A 19,480-nucleotide genomic window follows, 5' to 3' on the forward strand; every position below is an offset into this window, starting at 1 on the left:
TAATTTTTGTATTTTTAGTAGAGAGCTGGGGTTTCACCATATTGGTCAGGCTGGTCTCAAACTCCTGACCTCATGATCCACCTGCCTCGGCCTCCCAAAGTGCTGGGATTACAGGCATGAGCCGCCGCACCTGGCAGTATATGACTTCTTTGATGCCGACTTATACATTCTATTTTATCTTTGTCATCATCAGCAAACATACATGGAATGCCATGGATCAGGCCCTAGGGTTATACACAGTCCTTGTCTTATTGAAGAGAAAGGGCACACACTTGAAGAAGGAAATATGAAAGTACAAAAGAATAGGCCAAGGCAATGAATGCCCATGAGGGCTTAGATAAAGGAAGCAGGGTTGGGAGAAAATGGGAAACACTTTGTCAATGAGGATAAAATTGTCCTGGGTGGGGACATGAAAAAAAGTAAGAAGAAGAAATGAGGGCATTTTGGCCTAAGGGAACTCTAGGAGGCAAAAATGGTTATTGGATAGTTGGAGGCTCATTAGTAGACCAACTACCTGTAGTGGAGGGCTTGCAAAACGAGCTGAAAAGCGAGAGGTCATCCATGGAAGATGAAATGTGTGAATCAGGAAAACAGCTTTAATCCCTTTACCAGTAGGAGCTCTCAAAAAATTGTAACCAGGAGAGTGATGTGATCGCAATGGAGTTTCACAATATTACCCAATGCCAAGTATAACTAACAGGTTAAAGTGAGGGAAAAGACAAACAGTCAAGAAAAATATCATGAGGACAAGAAAAGGCTAATGGATCTGGAAAATCAGGTGCAGTGATGATCTTGCCATGGCACTACCAGAGTGACATGAATGGAAACCAGGTCACAAAGGAAAGAGGAATGGGTAGGTCATGCCAAGGTGAAGAGCCTTCACAATTCCAGGGAGACGCTTCCGAGTGGAGGGAAGGTTAGTAGGTTATGGAACAGGTTCAAGGAAAGGTGTATTTTCCTTCCCAACAAGTTAAAGACAGAAAGAAACATGACAGTAGAGAAAAGAAATAAAGGCGATTAAAAAAAAAAAAAAAAAGCTGAGTGATGGGGAGAGTGGTTAAGCAAGACGACCCTACCAAACAACAGATGGGTCATTGATACGTTGCAGAAGAATAGCGTGTGGAGGAAATATTTGGTTTCAGTAGTTTAGCCCTAAGGAGTGAGGAATTTGTTTGGTCAGACATACTGAAGATGAAGACTATACTTCTGAGAATAAGCCTAAAGCCTGTGAGTCTCGAAAGCCAATCTGCTGAGCTTCACTGAACCCCAGAAGCCCATGTGCCCCTTTTCACCATTTCCCACATTGGTAAGACATCATGAGGGGTAGACGCTCACTCTCTGATGGTTTGTCACTTGCCTGGGGTTGGGGCAGGGTTTGGGAATAGGGTAGAGTGAGGCATTGCCCACGTGGGATCATGAGAGTCACGCTCAGAAATGGTATATCAATTCAGTTTGGTCTCTATGAACCAGTCATCCACGACCAGGACTGAGACCCTGTTGGTCTCCTGCCTATAGCCTCTGTGATATTTGTGGAGCGAGCATGCCATTAACCCAAGTTAATGGCCACTGCAACTTATTTTTATGGTATGTTTATTTTTACCACAAGAAACAACCACCAAGAAAAGGCATTTAGTTGATGGTAGCAGAAAAATAATACAGAATTGGGACCACAGAGGAGCCATAAGCTGGCTGCCCCTTCTGTCTCCGGAGATGGGGAGGTAGAGTTTTCCAGGGAAGAACAGCTCCTGGTGCACAAGTGTTTGGGGTAAGTGGAAGGATAGATGGGCCTGAGCATGCATGGGAAAGGAACCAGCTGCAGGAGAGTCTTTGCTTAGAAAAAAAAAAAAAAAATGAAACCTCAAGATGTCAGCAATGGAAGGGATTAGAGAGAAGCGGGGAAACCATGGGCGGGAGCTGTGGGGAGGGGCTTAGTTGGATGAGATATGCATTGGGGTGGAGCTGGCATGGCGGATGTTACCAGGAAAGTGAGTGAGTGAGTTTGTTTGTTTATTTATGTATTTATTTGAGACAGAACCTCACTGTGTCGCCCAGGCTGGAGTGCAGTGGCGTGATCTCGGCTCACTGCAACCTCTACCTCCCAGGCTCAAGCGACTCTCCTGTCTCAGCCTCCCAAGTAGCTGGGACTACAGGCACCCGCCACCATGCCCAGCTCATTTTTGTATTATTGGTAGAGACAGGATTTCACCACGTTGGCCAAGCCAGTCTTGAACTCCTGACCTCAAGTGATCTGCCCACCTCAGCCTCCCAAAGTGCTGGGATTATAGGAGTGAGCCACCGGGCCTTGCTAAGAAATTATTATTTTTTAAGCAAATAGTTTAGAGAAGGCATCGAGACCTAACTCTCATTTTAAGTATCATCTCTGCTGTGCTCCACAGTACGTGGCCATAAGAAACCCACGACACCCTCCCCTGGAACTGTACCCACGTCCCACACGGACAGATGCTCCACTCCTCCACTTCTTGGCAGTACTTCCTACAGCCCCTGGGTGAACTTCTCCAGCTGGCTGTGATTGACCTCCAGAGGGCATGACCATGGCTGAGACTCAGCTTTTCATGTTCCCAGCTTTGGCTTGGGGAGTCACCCCAAGGAAGCAGCAGATTAAGGAGAAATGTGAATGCATCCTTCCTGAGTGTCGGTTCCCCCAGAGAGAAGACAGACCCCCATGACCAGCACTTCAACATATTTTGAGCTGTGGGAATTAGAGGCTAGGACAATTTGGGAGAAACAAGCCTTTGTCTTTAAGGAGTTTACAGCTTAAGGAGAGGATATCATATTCCATAGCTGTGACAAATCAAAAAATTAAAAGTAGTCTTTCCAAGGATGGTTTCAGTAGTTTAGCCGTAAGGAGTGAGGAATTTGTTTGGTTAGACATACTGAAGACGAAGACTATACTTCTGAGAATAAGCCTGAAGCCTGTGAGTCTCGAAAGCCAATTTACACACCACGCAGAAAACTGACGGGTCTCAGGAAAACTAAAATGAGGAAAGCTAGCAGAGGCCCAGGCAGACGTCAAATTAATTTCTAGAAACAGAGGACAATCTGCTTTGGCTTGGCAAAAATTAAAATAGAACTTAGATGAGCTTCAGTGTGAATGGAGGTGGGGAGAGTTCCTTCCTTTCCGTTGATGGGATGTAAAACCCTCACTAGCCAACAAGCTCCCCCGAGAAAGACAATGCCACGTGCCTCCATTGCCCTAGTGAGCTGTGGGATGTCTGTCCCTCAGCAGGGCCTCAGTTACTGTGTGTTGAATGAATGATGGATCCAATAAAAGAAAAAAGAAGTGAAACAATGACTGGATAAAGCCCCATTCCAGCCCATGTTCCCCTGATAACAGTCATAAAATGAAGGACAGAATGGACTGAATTATTACAGTACTTTAACTTTGTTTAACTTTGTGAAAACACTGTGTTTAGCTAGGATAATGGGAGTACTTGGACTGGTAATAAACAAATAAATGAGCAAAGCAATAATGTCTTACATTTGAAGTGATTTACAGCTTACAAAGCTATTACACACACATTTTTTCCATAAGAGCCTGTAAACTATCCTGTGGCACAGGCATGACAAATATTACTTTCCCCTTTTGATGAACAATGAAACTGCAATTTAAATAACTTAAATAACTACAATCACAGTGCTCAGGGTGGCAGAGGACAGATTTAAACCCAGGGCTGAGACCAAACACTCTTCCCGACCTGTGGTTCTGGCTCTCACGGGGACCTATGCTCTGGAAAAAATAATTCCACTCCTGTGTTCAGCCTGGTCCACTCCTCGCAGAATCTTCTTTTGCAATCTAGGTATCCGGGAATAACATTTGGTCCTGTTTTGTGTGAGTTTTAAATTTTGCACAAATTATGCAATTAAATTACGAAATGTGTAACACAGGCCTTCATGTCTTCTCCCACAAACAAAAACATCCACTTATCACATCTCTGTGAATATCAGAAATTCCTCCGATTTTCCATCTGGCCCTTCTCATGTTGTGTCTGGTGCCTCCACTGTCTGGGTCATTTACCTGCTCATTTCCCCAGACACTGGGGTTCCTTTCTTGAATTTAAGCATTTTGTCATGCCGTTTCTTCACTCACTTCAAATCTCTATTCTCCGCTACTTTACCCCAGGGCCCTGGAGTGGCTTTCTTTGAAGCTGGTGTCCACTCACTCCCTCCAGAGCTTTGGCCAGCTGGCCCCAGAAATCTTCCAGTGGCCCATCAGAGAGCAAGCTGGCAGAGCTGTCACTCCCGCCATGGAATTCAGGTAAGGTCCCCAGGGGCTGTTAGTGCGCACATCTCATGAGCCAGCGTTGCTAACCTGTCATTTTCTGCTCTATGGAGATGGACTTTCTTTGTCTTTCCTCATTTGCTTTCTTTTTAATTGACTGCCTCGTTTCCCAGGGGGCTTTTATAACCTTCTCACTCTGCCATCTTCATTATTCTGCCCTTTTCACGGGTCTCACTCAGCTTTTCTCTTCTGTCTCGGATGGGGCCTTGACACTTGAGCCTGTCTCCCACCCACTCAGCCAGCCTTCTTAGATGGCTTGCTTCTTCCTGCCCAGTTGGATGCCAGGAGGAACGTCAGAAACCCTCCAGTCCCAGGATTCCTAACCTGGAGCCCCTGGGGCCCACCACTGAGTTTCACAGGCACGTCAGTGGGGCAGCTGTGATGGTTTGAAGTCACACGTAACATCTCCATTTTTCTGGGGAGAGAATCCATAGATTCCCATTTCCATCCCATTCCCAGACCCCTCATTTTGCTGATGCATAAACAGAGGCCCATAGCAAGTTGCTGGATTGGAGAAGAGAGCTGCTGTTTGGGGCATCTGTCGTGTGTGCTCTGCTATATCTCTGTGGATTCCCCTGCCCTGGAGGTGTCCCGAGGGAAGAGAAGGCTTTTCCTTCCTCCTGAGCTTTACCGTTTGTCTTCTTGCTTTTCCACATGGACACACATGGTGCACACACAGACACACTTCCTTATACTTGTACTGCATTCAGGGCTGACTACATCATTTGTGAGGCCAAAAGCAAAATGGGAAGTGGAGCCTGGCAGGGTGTGGGGAAGTAGATCTCCCCTTCCTGGGGGTGAGCCACTGCCTCAACCTGTAGAGGACAGGCGATCTCCCCAGGAGTTGCAACCTTGATGCCAGGGTACCAGGGTCCCTGGCATGAGGGTGAATGAGAGGCTCATACACAGATGTCCACTGCAAAAGTCACAGCATTGCAACCCTGGGGAGGGACATAACCTCGCCACATGTGTGACACTGCAGAACATGCCCAACTCCAGCCCTGTCTGTGGCTGCACCCAGGCCAGGATGACTAGTAGTGGAACATGGCCTATCAACACTCTGGGCAGAGGGGAGCCACCACTATGGAGTTGGGGGTGGGGAGAGGGAGGCCAGAGTGGGCTGTAGAGAACCCATCCCAGGGAGACAGTCGGGGGTAGACCGCAGGTGAGACGAGGCTTCAAGTCTCCTGTGCATTATCCCATTGGACTTGAAATACAAACACAGCTAAAGAAAAAGTACTAAGATTCTCAAGGAGGCAATAGCAGAGCATCAAACCCAAGCACGGACCCTTCTGCACTAGCATGTGCCATGAAGCCACTCTAACATGTTTCAAAGCACGACAGCATCCTTGCCTTATGCGCCCCCCTAGGCAGCCTTTTGAAGTCATTGGATCAGGTGTGCCTTAAGCCTCATCTTACAGACAAGAGTTCAGACATTACACGTAGCCTAGGCACAGGAGTCTCGGATCAGAGAGTTCAAACGTGGGCTCAGCCACTTACATCACCCCCCATGGGCCTCAGTTTCCTAATTTGCCAAAGGGGACTAATCATCCCTTCTTCAGGGTTGTTGTGTGATTACAACAAATTGCATATAGAATTCTACAGTGCCAGTGGCAGTCAGAGTACTCAATAAATGTAGGTATCAGCTTTTCCCAAAATCATATTCATGAATGCCCTTCACTAATTTTCAACATTCACCTGCCATGTATACCATTATTGGCTTAATATTTTAAATTTAAAACTAGCTAATTTTTACGCTTTAATACATTTATAGGGTAGCTTTATTCTAGCGTCAAAAATGAAAGACAAATATTATTCATCTTAAGTAGAAAGTAATCATAAAAATAAATGCATGGGCCAGGCACAGTGGCTCACGCCTATAATCCCAGCACTTTGAAAGACCAAGGCAGTGCCGGGTGCAGTGGCTCATGCCTGTAATCCCAGCACTTTGGGAGGCCAAGGTGGACAGATCACCTGAGGTCGGGAGTTCAAGACCAACCTGACCAACATGGTCTCTACTAAAAATACGAAATTAGCCAGGTGTGGTGGCACGTGCCTGTAATCCCAGCTACTCGGGAGGCTGAGGCAGGAGAATCGCTTGAACCTGGGAGGTGGAGGCTGCGGTGAGCTGAGATTGCCCCATTGCACTCCAGCCTGGGCAACAAGAGCGAAACTCTGTCTCAAAAAAAGAAAAAGAAAAGGAAAGATGGGTGGGTCAATTTAGGCCAAGAGATCAAGATAAACCTGACCAACTACTAAACATGTAAAAATTAGCCAGGTGTGATGGCAGGTACCTGTAGCCCCAGTGACTTGGGAGGCTGAGGCACGAGAATTACTTGAATTGGGAGGTAGGGTTTACAGTGAGCCAAGATCACACCACTGCACTCCAGCCTGGGCAACAGAACAAGACTCTGTCTCAAAAAATAAGTAAACAAATAAATAAACACATAGAAAATGACAGTGGCATGAAAATCTAGCCAGATAACTTGGCTAGCTTAGAGTCTGTACTTCCTCTTTGTTACGGAAGGAAATTAGCAAGTGTTTAATACTTAGTCCCCCTGAGACTTAATCTGCAGGGAATAATATGTCATTATTCAATTCAATGTTTTTTTGTCTGTTTGTTTGTTTGGTGACAGGGTCTTACTCCATCACCTAGGCTGCAGTGCAGTGGGTGATCATGGCTCACTATAACATCCAACTCCTAGGCTCCAGCAATCCTCCTACCACAGCCTCCTGAGTAGTTAAGACTACAGGCACATGCCACCATACCCGGCTAATTTTTGTGTGTTTTGTAGAGATGTAGTCTCCCTTTGTTGCCTAGACTGGTCTTAGACCCCTGGCCTCAAGTGATCCTCCCACCTCGGTCTCTCAAAGTGCTGGGATTACAGGCATGCGCCACCGTGCCTGACCCATTCAGTGTTCTTTAATGCCTTGCCTGTCCTGTACCAGTTAACATCTCTTGTACCATGATTTGCCTGCTAGACTTTGGGAAGTACCAAACATGAGGTTTGAAAGTGATAGAGTCAAAGTTCACAACATATGTATCATGAATGCAAAAAAATAAAACCCACACAAACCAATACCAAATGCTGTTCATGGACACGTGGATTGAAAGAATCCATATCAGTTCCTTGATAGTGACTGCCTCCAAAGAAAGAGAGAAAAGGAAAGGGCTGAGGGTTGTGGTCAAACTTTAACTATCATCGAAATGTTTAATTATTTTATCAAAAACGCTTGAAACAAATGAGAAAAATGTTTTACAGTTTATTCTGCATACCAAGGACATCTATATTTAATAGTCTTTATATGCATTTTTAAAAGAAAATAAAATTTAAATTTTATTTAAAAGAATAAATTTTAATATGTAAAAGAAAATAAAGAGAAAGAAGAAAAAAACTTTGATCAGGCAAAATGTTCCCAGAAATAGGTGCTGGGAAGAACTCAACATATGCTGATAAGTAAGGGACTGTATCAGTCAGCTTGGGCTGCTGTAACAAACAGCACAGACCGAGGTCAGAAGACTGTTGTATAAACAACAGAAATTTATTTTTACAGTTCTGGAAGCTGAAAGTCCAAGATCAAGGTATGAGTAGAGTTGTTGTCTTCTGAGGTCTCTCTCCTTGGCTTGTAGATACCATCTCCTTCCTGTGTCTTCACAGCTTCTTCCCTCTGTACATTTCTATGTCCCCATTTTCTCTCTCTCTTTTTTTTTTCTGAGATAGAGTCTCACTCTGTCACCCAGGCTGGAGTGCAATGGAGCAATCTCAACTCACTGCAACCTCCGCCTCCTGGGTTCAAACAATTCTCCTGCCTCAACCTCCCGAGTAACTGGGATTACAGGAGCACACCACCACACCCAATAAGTTTTGTATTTTTAGTAGACATGGGGTTTCACCATGTTGGCCAGGCTGCTCATTTCTTCTTCTTATAAAAAAAAAAAAAACCAGTCTAATTGGATTAGGGCTTGACTTAATGACGTCATTTTAACTTAATCACCTCTTTAAAGGTTTTTGTCTCTAAGTACAGTGACATTCTAAGGTACTGGGGTTAAGTCTTTAGCATATGAATTTCGGGGGGGAAACAAATCAGCCCATAATTGGGACTTTCACTAGTGCCCTGTGCTGACTTACCTCTTCATCCAGGAGTCTCTCACCTCTCCTTACTGACTCTGCTGCTCTCCCCTCCTCTTTCCAACATCCAGGCGGGATCTTCTGACCGCTCCACTGCTTGGCCTTTGCTGACCCTTCCTGGCTTCACCCCTGCTTCCTCTAGCCAATCTGCTGAGGACCTCCCTCCTCACCCAGCTCAGCCCTGCCTGCTGCCCGAGTCCACTCCCATCTGTGGAGCCTCCACTAAGGAGCCCATGAATCAGCTTCCACCCAAGCTCCACTCTGCAGCTCCATGCAGCTCAAACTACCTGCTCATGAACAACAACCTGAAGATGTTTCTCCTGTCTCAGACTCGGCCATCAATGCCCATTCTCCTCTCTCAGGTCTCTGAAGACAGTAAACACCAGCTCAGCTGCAGCCTGCCCAGAGTCACCACCCCGGTGCTCTTCCGGCAGCCCTGGCCCTTTGCACCTGAGTCATTCTCCAAGATAAATTCTGTTTCTCTGGATCTGAGACTTATGTCACATTCCTTGCTTCTAGGAACTTGCTTGACCACAAGTATGATTCTGTGGTCCCACGGTCTCTGCTGAGCTTCTGTGCTCCTCCTCTCTGCAGGAAAAACTCTGGGTGAGGGCGTCCTCCTTAGCCAGGGTATGTCTCTCATCCTGCTTTCAATGGTGTGCAGCTATTAATAGATGGACTGGAAGGAACCATGGACTGAGCTCCATCCCCTGTGTTTGGAAACCTGCCTCTGCCTCTGTTCTCTCCATAACATTGGCAGGTTTTTCATCCTGCAGAGCCTCAGCTTTGGGGGGCTGAAAAATGCCCCCCCAAAGGGTATCCAAATCCAAATTTCTGGAACATGCAAATGTTACCTTATTTGGAAAAAGGGTCTCTGTGGATATAACTAAGTTAAGGATCTTGAGATAAAAAGATTATCCTGGTGGATCCCAAATGCCATCACAAATGTTCTTGTAAGAGGGAGGTAGAATGAAATTACATAGACAGAAGAAGGAGTCAAAGTGGCCCTTGAGACAGAGATTGGAGTGATGTGGCCACAAGTCAAAGAATGCCAGCAGTCACGGAAGAAGCAGGACTGATTTTCCCTCAGGGCCTCCCAAGGGAGGATGGTCCTGCTGTTATGGGCTGAATTGTGTTGCCACCCCCAAAGTAATATGTTGAAGTCCCAACCCCCAGTGCCTCAGAATGTAGGTATATTTGGAGATAAAGTCTTTAAAGAAGTGTGTGAGTTAAAATGAGGCTGTGAGGGTGGGGCCCTGCTGCAACAGGACTAATGTCCTTATAAGAAGAGGAAGGGACTGGAGGCTGAGGCAGGAGAATCGCTTGAACTTGGGAGGCAGAGGTTGCAGTGAGCTGAGATAGTACCACTGCACTCCAGCCTGGGTGACAGAGCAAGACTCCATCTCAAGAAAAACAAAAAACAAAAAAAACAGAAAGAAAAGAAAAGAAGGAAGGAAGGAGAGAGAGAGCAAGAAAGGAAAGAGAGAGAGAGAGAGAGAAAGAGAAAGAAAGAAGGAAAGAAAGAAAGGAAGAAAGAAAAGAGAAAGAAAAAAAGTAGGAAAGAGAAAGAGAAAGAAAGAAAGAGAAAGAAGAAAGAGAAAGACAGAAAAAGAAAGAAAGAGAAAGAAAGAGAAAGAAGAAAGAAGAAAGAAAGAAGAAAGAAAGAAAGAAAGAAGAGAAAGAAAGAAAGAAAGAAAGAAAGAAAGAAAGAAAGAAAAGAAAGACAGCAGGGATGTGTATACACATAGGAAAGACCATGTGAGGACAAAGAAGTGAGCAGGAGCCCCCTGCAAGCCCAGGAGACAAGCCTCAGGAGAAAAGCCCCACCAACACCTTGATCTTGGACTTCCAGCCTCAGGAAATGTGAGAAAGTAAATTTCCATCTTTTAAGCTGCCCAGTCTGTGGTTCTTTGTTATGGTAACCTTAACAAACAGATACACCTGCCCACACCTTGATTTCAGCTGGGCAATACTGATTTCAGACCTCTGGGCTTCAGAACTGCAAGAAAATACATCTCTGTTGTTTGAAGTTCCCCCGCCAGCCCCAGTTTGTGGTATTTGTTGCTGCAGCCCCAGAAAGCTAGAGCACAGGTGGTAGATAGTACCTATCTCAGAGGCTTCTTTGAAAGATGGAGGGAGGTCACAAGTAGACTTGCTTGGCTTTGTGTGAGTACCCTCTACATTTTCATGGCATCTGAATTCTCCTCTCATGGGAATTTTTCTATATGTTTATTTTTCTGCCCAAGTAGAAGGCAAAAAAAAAAAAGATACACATGCTATGGTGGCATTTTGGGTCATCTTCTCTCCTTTCCTTTTTGGTGCCTGTTTCCTGCCTGAATGTTCCAGCTTCCTTCAGTGGACTCCATCTACCAGGGCTCCAGGTCAGCTAACAGTGAATCATTGACGTATCTGCCTCATCACTTAACAGTAACACAATAGCTAACGCTTACGGAATACTGATTCTGTGCCATGCCTTATGCTAAGTGCTTTCCCTAAATTAGTTCGCTTAATCCTCTGAGCATCCCTTTAATATGGACTGCTATTATTCCAATTTTACACAGAGAGAAATTGAGTCACAGAGAGGTTAAAGAGTTTGCCCAAAGAAGTGACAGACCTGGAGGACAAACTCAGGTTGTTGGTACCCAAATCTACACCCTTAACCCACTCTGACACCTTAGGAGGGGAGGGATCCATCTTATCTTAGTTAACTTTAACTCTCTCCTGTGTGCTTGAAGCACAGTTTGGACTCAGTGAAGGATGGATGGATGGATGGATGGATGGATGGATGGATGGATGGATGAATGAGTAAATGGCACTTCACACAGACCGAAGGAAAGGCAAGAAGATGCTCTTCAGGGCTCTGCTCTGTCCAGTTCTCTTTAGCTTGACTCTGCTGCTATTGCTACCATGACAGTCCCAATCTACCCACCATCCTGCATGGCCTATACTCACACCACACCCTGTCTGTTCTCTGCCTCTTTTACTCTGGGGCAGGAGAACCTGAGTTGAGCAACAGCACCTGCGATCCCTCACCCTCCATCCACTCACCAATGGCCTCATGGCTCCTTGTGAATGGAAGACACTGGAATTATTAGGAGCCTAGTGAGGGAAGTCCAGATCCAACGAGATTATGGAAATTGTGAGGGGCTGTGGACATACCAGACATCATTGCTATCCCAATTTACAGAAGAGGACTTAGATCCTCCTTTAACATCTCTAGACTTAGGTCTAGAGATATTAAAATACTTGCCCAAAACCACAGAGAACTTGATGTTAAAAACATGTTTAAAAGAATGTAAAGTTAGCATCATAACTAGAATCTGGGGGAGAAAATGCAACAAACTATTTCTTACTTGTCCAGAATAAACTAAGGGCTGATATAGTTAACGCGGAAGGAAGGAAGGAAGGAAGGAAAGAAGGGAGGGAGGGAGGGAGAGAGAGAGGGAGGGGGGAAGGGAGGGGAGGGGAGAGGGGGAGGGGAGGGTAGTAGTGTGGGGAGGGAGGAAGGAAGGAAGAGAGAGAGAGAGAAAGGAAGGAAGGAAAGGAAAAGAAAGGAAGGAAAGAAGGAAGGAAGGGAGGGAAAGAAAAGAAAAGAAAGGAGAAAAGAAAAGAAAGAAAACAAAACAAAACAAAACTTGATACCATTTTTGATTCCCAATCAAGTGCCCTTTTCAGCATACCAAGTCAATAAGAAAGCAATCCAATCTAGAAGAGAGAAGATGGGACTTCAGAGCCTGGTTCCAATTCTTACCAGTTGTGTGTTGTTAGGCAAATTATGTAAATTCCCTGATCCTGAGTCCCTTGGTCCATGCAATACAAGAAGACTATCTACCCATCACTTTGCCGGGCTCTCCATCACTGAGAGACTTCTGGGAGAGAGGTTTTGATTTCAGAACTACATATGTGAGAAATTGACGAGTTCCAATCTTGTCTGGGCTCACTGTACCTGCCAGTCTCGGCCCTTTGGGGGAAGAGGGTAGTTTCCTATCAGTGACAAGAAAAGGTCCCAAAAACCTTGGCTCTACATCAGTGACAGTTGCATCTGTCTCCAGATCAGAACTGGAAAAATGATGAAAAATTAGCCGCTAATTGGAACGCCTCCCTCTCTGAGTAATACCCTATAACATCACTTTGTAGTCAAGAAAATATTTACCTGGCAATTATATTTTAACATAGTCAGCTGTCCCTCCTTTGTGATGAATGCCTAATCACTATGGAAAATAATCTCTTCTCTAAACTGTGTATTTCATGACTTAACCCCTGCCAAAAATGTATTTCCATGTCCCTTTTCTTCTTTAGAGTTTAAAATACACTTGAATAGAGGGAGACAGTGAGTTGTTTGTTTGTTTGAGACAGGATCTCGCTGTGTCACTCAGGCTGGAGTGCAGTGGCACAATCTCAGCTCACTGCAACATCAACCTCCTGGACTCAAGCTGTCCTCCGACCTCAGCCTCCTGAGTAGCTGGGACCACAGGCATGTACCACCATGCCTGGATAATTTTTGTATTTTTTGTAGAAATGGGGTTTCACCATATTGCCAAGGCTGATCTCAAACTCCTAAGCTCAGGGAATCCACCTGCCCCTGCCTCCCAAAATGTTGGGATTGCAGGTGTGAGCCCCTGCACCCAGCCCAAGCAATGATTTAAATAGAGATCTGCAACCACGTTTTCATTGAACATAAATCAGGCCAGCCCCAGTGTCATAACTGCAAGCTCCTAGAGCAAGTTTCTCAACAGAGGCACTAGTGACATTTTGGGCTAGGTCATTCTTCATTTTGGGGGCTGTCTCATGCATTGTAGGATGTTTAGCAGCATCACTGAATTCTACCCATTGGATGCCTGTAGTACCTCTCCTTCAAGTCATGACAATAAAAAGTGCTGCAGACATTGACAAATGTCCCCAAAGATGTGGGGTGGGGGTGAGGAGGAAAAATCACCCCCAATAGTAAACTAGTCTCCTAGAGGGAGAGCCTGGGCCTGGGGGCTTCTCTTTGCTTTGCCTCACCCGAAATTAAGTACTTTATAGAAATGCTTGTATGGCATCGCAGCTGAATTAAATATAGGAGTAAAGGTTGGGTAAGCATGGAGGAAAATATATGTATTATGTGCCTCAAATACACAAAATGTACACATCTGAAGACTGCTTGCAAAGCTAGTTTCTGGAACACGATGCACAGTGAGTTTTTCCTGGGATTTCAATATTTAGTTAGGCATGTATGGCGACACTGCAAACTAGATCAGCTGCGACTGTTTGTGACTTAACGTGCTCTTCTTTAAAATGGCTGCTCTCCCAGACACGTCCTCCTCCGATGTTGTTTGCTGTTATTCCATTTTGCTGCAAAAGGAAAAAGAGTTTCCACTGTAGAAATTCCTCACCAACTTGCTAAAATGTACGAAGAATGTTTTGAGTCTATGGCATGTATAAAAATGGTATGGGAAGCTTGGGGAAGGGTGGGAAGAAGCCAGGCTTGCTTAGGGCAGAAGATGGCTCTCCACATTTGACTGAGCTGATGCTGGAAGCCATATCTAGCAGCATGATGTGCTTGAATCTCGCGGCAGTTGAGAGAGGGCTAATTATTGCTTGGAATAACGCGTGGTGGGAAGAGGCTTGGACTGGAAATCAAGAGTCCTGGGTTCCTGTCCTGGTCTCTTTTGGCTCCAACATTCTAATATCTAACAACTGCCTCATGTGATATGTTGTTACAATAATGGCCACTGATGAATCATGCTTCCCCTGTGCCCTCCTGTCTTCACTCTGTCAGTTTACGGGGGCATGTACTGAGACAAGGAATCTATTTTTCCATCCCTTGGACATGGGTTGCCCTTGTGACTGGCTTTGATCAATAGAATATGGCGGAAATGTCACTGTGTGAATCTCTGAGCTAGTCTTTAAGGGACCTTGCATTGCAGATGTTACTTTCACTCTCTTGGGACACTGCCATTGCCATGTTTAGAGGTGAGGTCTAGCCTCCTTCAGGATAAAGGAGACAGAGGCCCAGTCGGCTGCACAAACCCGCCTGCTGCATGCAGCTGGACAGGGAGCCCCATGAGGTCAACAGAAGGCCTGTCCAGTAAACCCACAGAACTGGGAAAACTAATAAATCGTGCTTGTTTGACGCCGTTAAGTTTTGAAGTGGGTTGTTACACAGAATAGATGAGCAGCTTGTTGAAAGATCGTTTTTAAGAAACACCTTATAAACAACCTCCTGCATGTTCTCCACATCCCAGCAAAACCCCCTCCTTTCCCCTACTGTTAATTCTTTTTCTCTCAAACTAGAACAAACTTTCAGCCTTTTTTCTCTTTTTTTTCTATCCAAGGGGAAATGTCTACATTCATTTGCTCTCTTCCATCCTTGGGGCTGGGACCTGTGGGGATATAATAAAGGCATGAGCAAAGTCACCTTCAGCCTCTAGTGTGTGTGTGTTGGGGTGTGTCTCCTGAGAAAAACAGAACTTTCATCTCAGGAAAAATTTCAGTTTGTCTAGGCTGCTAAGGAAAATGTCTTCAAGAAGGAGAATGCCTTTCTTGACCGCATGGTCAACAACAAAAAAATGACCAGGCATGGTGAGTCATGCCTGCAATGCAGCTATTTGGGAGGGTGAAGTGGGAGGATCATTTGAACTCACTTGAGCCCAGAAGTTGAGGCTGCAGTAAGCCATAGTTGTGCCACTGCACTCCAGCCTGAGTAATAGAGTAAGACCCTGTCAGAAAGAAGACAAAGAAAGAAGAAAGCAAGCAAGCAAGAAAGAAAGAAAGAAAGAGAAAGAAGAAAGAAAGAAAGAAAGAAAGAAAGAAAGAAAGAAAGAAAGAAAGAAAGAAAGAAAGAAGGAAGAAGAAAGAAAAGAAAGAAAGAAAAAAAGAAAAGAAAGAAAGAGAAAGAAGAAAGAAAAAAGAAAGAAAAAGAAGAAAGAAAGAAAGAAAACTGTAGATACTGAATAGTGACATGTGTGATCTGCTTGTTGCTAAGATATCATTTGTACCTTGGTCTTTTTCTGCTTCCCTTCTTTTCCTTCTCTGTTTTATCCCTAATCTCTATTCTATGAGGTTTAGAATGTAGTTATTCTAGCATTCTGTATTTCCTAAGGACCCACAAAAGGAAACAGAATAGAGTCCATGAAGACTTTCTGAGGAGTTCACCTACTGACAGTCCATCTCCAGTCCACTGAAGGTAAGAGGGCCTGTATGAATGACCTTGGTATGTCTTGATATGACCTTGATATGTTCCTGATTGTATTACTTTTTTTTTTCCATAGCACATAAAACATCCTACTGCAGAAATCAGAGAAAGCAAGATTATCTTATGAGAAACACAATCTCTCCTCTTAAAGATGAAAGGACTGCACCTTGAGAGGGCCTTCCTGTTGAGTTGTCATGTGAACAAATCAGAGTGGTGGTTGAGGACACCAGATGTGTTATTTCCTGCCACAGCAAATTAGAGGGCTCACACTGTTCCACTGCAATTGAATTTGTTGATTATCTTTGCAAGAGGGAGAAGCTTAGCATCAGTGAAGACATTGGTGTTTGGTAGGTATTCATTTAATCTCTGATCAATCTTATATAATAAGTTATATTATTCTCTCCCTTGGGGCTGCATTTTGCAGTTTTTTTCATAAAGGCAATTCAAACAGGGTAGAGTCCTGAAAAAAGAAAATCAGACTTGTAAGAAATAGCACTATAGAAGCCATAATAAAATTTTTTCTCGGCTGGGCACGGTGACTCATGCCTTTAATCCCAGCACTTGGGGAGGCTGAGGTGGGAGGATCACGAGGTCAGGAGTTCAAGACCATCCTGGCTAACGTGGTGAAACCCCATCTCTACTAAAAATACAAAAATCAGCCGGGCGTGGTGGTATGCACCTGTACTCCCAGCTACTTGGGAGGCTGAGGCAGGAGAATCGCTTGAACCCAGGCAGTGGAGGTTGCAGTGAGCCGAGATCGTACCAGTGCACTCCAGCCTGGGGGACAGAGTGAGACTCTACCTCAAAAAAAAAAAAAAAAAAAAACAGTTCTCAGGAGTGAACTCAGGTGATAACAGATAATAGCTGGTCTAATATATTTTCAGATTAAAGTAGTTTTTTAATATCATGTGGAATTGAACATGGTAGTTTCAATCTACCAATAATACAAGAGTTACAACAGTTTCCAACATTGAGTGTGCGTGTGTGTGTGTGTCACTCTGTTGACATCCCGGTGTGTTCCTCCTTATGCCAGTGCATGCCAGCTATATGTCTGGGCAAGAGGAAGGGCTGGCTCTGAAACTTTCCCAGTATGATAACACTGCTCTTTGGCAGAGGCCACCCACTTTCTTTTGCTACAGAGAGCACACAACCCTTCTTTTGCCCTGTGTAATCTATTAGCACCACCAGTATAGCTAGACAGTGTTTCTAGCCAACGAGAAGCTAATGTGTGATGAGTGCTTATTCCCACCTCCTGACACCACATATGCACACTCACACATGCCCAATCTTCTCTGAGCCCCATTTTGGACATGTGGGGATGTCTGTTACTCATCCAAGTTGAGATGTTGAATAGGAAGTAGGATTTGCAAGTCAGGAATTCTGGGTAGAGGACAGATCTAGGGGTAAAAATGGATGAGTCATCAGCATATTGAGGCTCTACAGAATGTGCAGTGCAACGACACAGCTTGGTGAAGTGTTCAGAGGATTCGAGGCTCTGGAGTTGGCTCTGCCACCATGAAACTGGTGACCATAAATGTGATTCTTCCCTATGTGAGCCTATGTCTTCCCATTTGTAGAATAAAGGGATGGGAGAATGGCATTTCTAAGGTTCCTTCCAGCTAAAACATGTTTGTGATTTTAGGATTCTAATTGCTAAAGCGTCCCTACCTTCAAAGAACTCACTATCCCCTGGGTTGAGCAGGTCACAAGCCAGTCAGTCGTAGGAGCAATGGGGCAACACAGCAGGAGCCTGCCACACTAGTCGCCCAGCAGTGGGAACGACCATCCTGCACTGGAGTCGCCAGGAAATGGTGTGGATTGGAGGCCACCAGATCCACAGAGACTTTTAGCTGGGTCTCATTCTCAGTCCTTTGTGGTGCTGTTCGCCGCCTTGCAATTCTAATAATCTGTAGGTCTAGTCAAAATTTCACCCTATCTCCAGGAATTGGTGCTTTGATCTGTAAAAAGAAGAGATTGGGCCAGATGATTTCTGTTTCCATAGAAGAGTCTAGCCCAAATATTTTGAGTCTGTGGTTGCCTGCAGACTAGCAAGAACCTTAAAACTGGTTTCATGATTTTGGGTATTCTGGAAGTTTCAATAGTTTTCAAGAAAGTTAGAGGTTCTGGGATCTGGGTCATTTTTCTTCTGAGCTACCACCCTATCTATCTTTGGATGGAACCTACACTGTTGTCTTTCTACCAGGTAAACCTCCAGATACACAAACACTGCAGAGGCTGTGGGTCAGAGAGCAAGAGCTAATTGCTGCACTGGAGTCTGAGCTTAAGGGCTGACTTGGGTCCATAATGGGAGCTATCAAACCCTTTGGCCGTCAAAAAAATATATACCTACTTGATAAGAAACTGAACCTGAATAACATTAATAATAATAATAATAATAACTATTCCTTGAATGCTTATAATATGCCAGATATAATGCTAAGCACCCAATAAGAATCTCATTTAATATTTGCAACCTTCTGAGGTTGGTATTATTTCCATAATACAGATGGCAAAGTAAAGTTTAAAGGCTTAAGTAATTTGCCCTAAGCCCCTCAACCAATAAGTGACAGATCTGGATCTGGGAATGAAATCCAGGTCTGTCCTACTCCAGGATGCCTGAGTAACCTTCCTGCTACACTCTCAGAGTCCTGAGTTGACTTTGAAAGAAGCTTTTACTCATCATATGTGCATTAGCAGGACTGCTCAGTTAGACTACAATGTTCCAGATTTATAGGCCCCCGGGATAAACTATGCAGATTTTCTGTATTTATTACCCCATCTCTGCCTGTGTTCATGTCTCAGCCAGCACCCTCTTTCCCCACCCATGGAAGTCTCTGGGCCATGCTGACATGCCTGGTTTATAAAATCACTGGCTCAACATTCTCTAGCCCTTTCATTCGGTGTCATAAATTCTTTTTTTTTTTTTTTTTTTGAGATGGAGTTTTGCTCTTGTTGCCCAGGCTAGAGTGCAACGGTATGATGTCGGCTCACCACAACCCCTGCCTCCCGGGTTCAAATGATTCTCCTGCCTCAGTCTCCCGAGTAGCTGGGATTACAGGTATGCACCACCACACCCAGTTAATTTTGTATTTTTAGTAGAGATGGGGTTTCTCCATGTTGGTCAGGTCTCGAACTCCCAAACTCAGATGATCCGCCCACCTCGGCAGATCCCAAAATGCTGGGATTACAGGCATGAGCCACCGCACCTGGCCTGGTGTCCTAAACTCTTTAGGAGGCTGCAGGAGTGGGAGAGAAAGCAAGGTGGGCTGAAGGTTAAAGACTGGGCACAGGGCTATCAAAAAATGTGATATGCAAGCTCTTTCTGTGACCCTAGGACTTTTAAAACCCCAATTATAGTGCCCTTGGTCATCCTGATATGGAGATTATGAACTTGGGCTTTGGCATCAGCTAGACCTGGGTTCTAATCGTAGTTCTAAAGCCTTTTCCAAGTTACTTCCCTTCTCTACGTCTCAGTTCCCTCATCTGTACCATGAGTAGGAATAAGTCCATCCAAGTTTGTTTTTAGCATTCCCGGAGATCACACATCTGCAGGGTTCAGCACAGGAAATGTTCCAAACTTGTAGCGGCTATTTGTAGTACACCCTCATTGGCCGCCAGCCTAGTTCCTTCTCACTTTTTCCATGCTGGGCGAGGTGGTGCACTGCCCTTTCTGATAGGTCAAAAGCTGGACTGCCTCTGGAACTCTCTTTGATGTGGCTCCCCTTCCCATTTTATGAGCAGAAACGGGTGGAATGACCTTGAAAAGAAGCATGATTAAGCACTTTTAGCTAAGCACCCACTGTGTACAGAACACAAAATTAGGCATAGAAAAGCTGTGTTCTTACAGAGTAGAGCATCCAGTTGAAGAGCTAA

The 19,480-nt window shown here is 44.8% G+C and overlaps 1 protein-coding gene across 1 annotated transcript; it reads left to right on the forward strand.

The window, feature by feature from the left end:
- Nucleotides 1-820: 820 nt before the first annotated feature.
- LOC117094167 lies at nucleotides 821-9,101 on the forward strand. The gene is made up of 4 exons (XM_033229397.1): nucleotides 821-916; nucleotides 4,142-4,276; nucleotides 8,502-8,805; nucleotides 9,025-9,101. The coding sequence occupies exons 1-4, from the start codon at nucleotides 821-823 to the stop codon at nucleotides 9,099-9,101; spliced, it is 612 nt and encodes a 203-aa protein (XP_033085288.1).
- The last annotated feature ends 10,379 nt before the right edge of the window (nucleotides 9,102-19,480 follow it).

This window comes from Trachypithecus francoisi, unplaced genomic scaffold (assembly GCF_009764315.1).
Source record: "Trachypithecus francoisi isolate TF-2019V2 unplaced genomic scaffold, Tfra_2.0 Lachesis_group13, whole genome shotgun sequence".
Taxonomy (NCBI): domain Eukaryota; kingdom Metazoa; phylum Chordata; class Mammalia; order Primates; family Cercopithecidae; genus Trachypithecus; species Trachypithecus francoisi.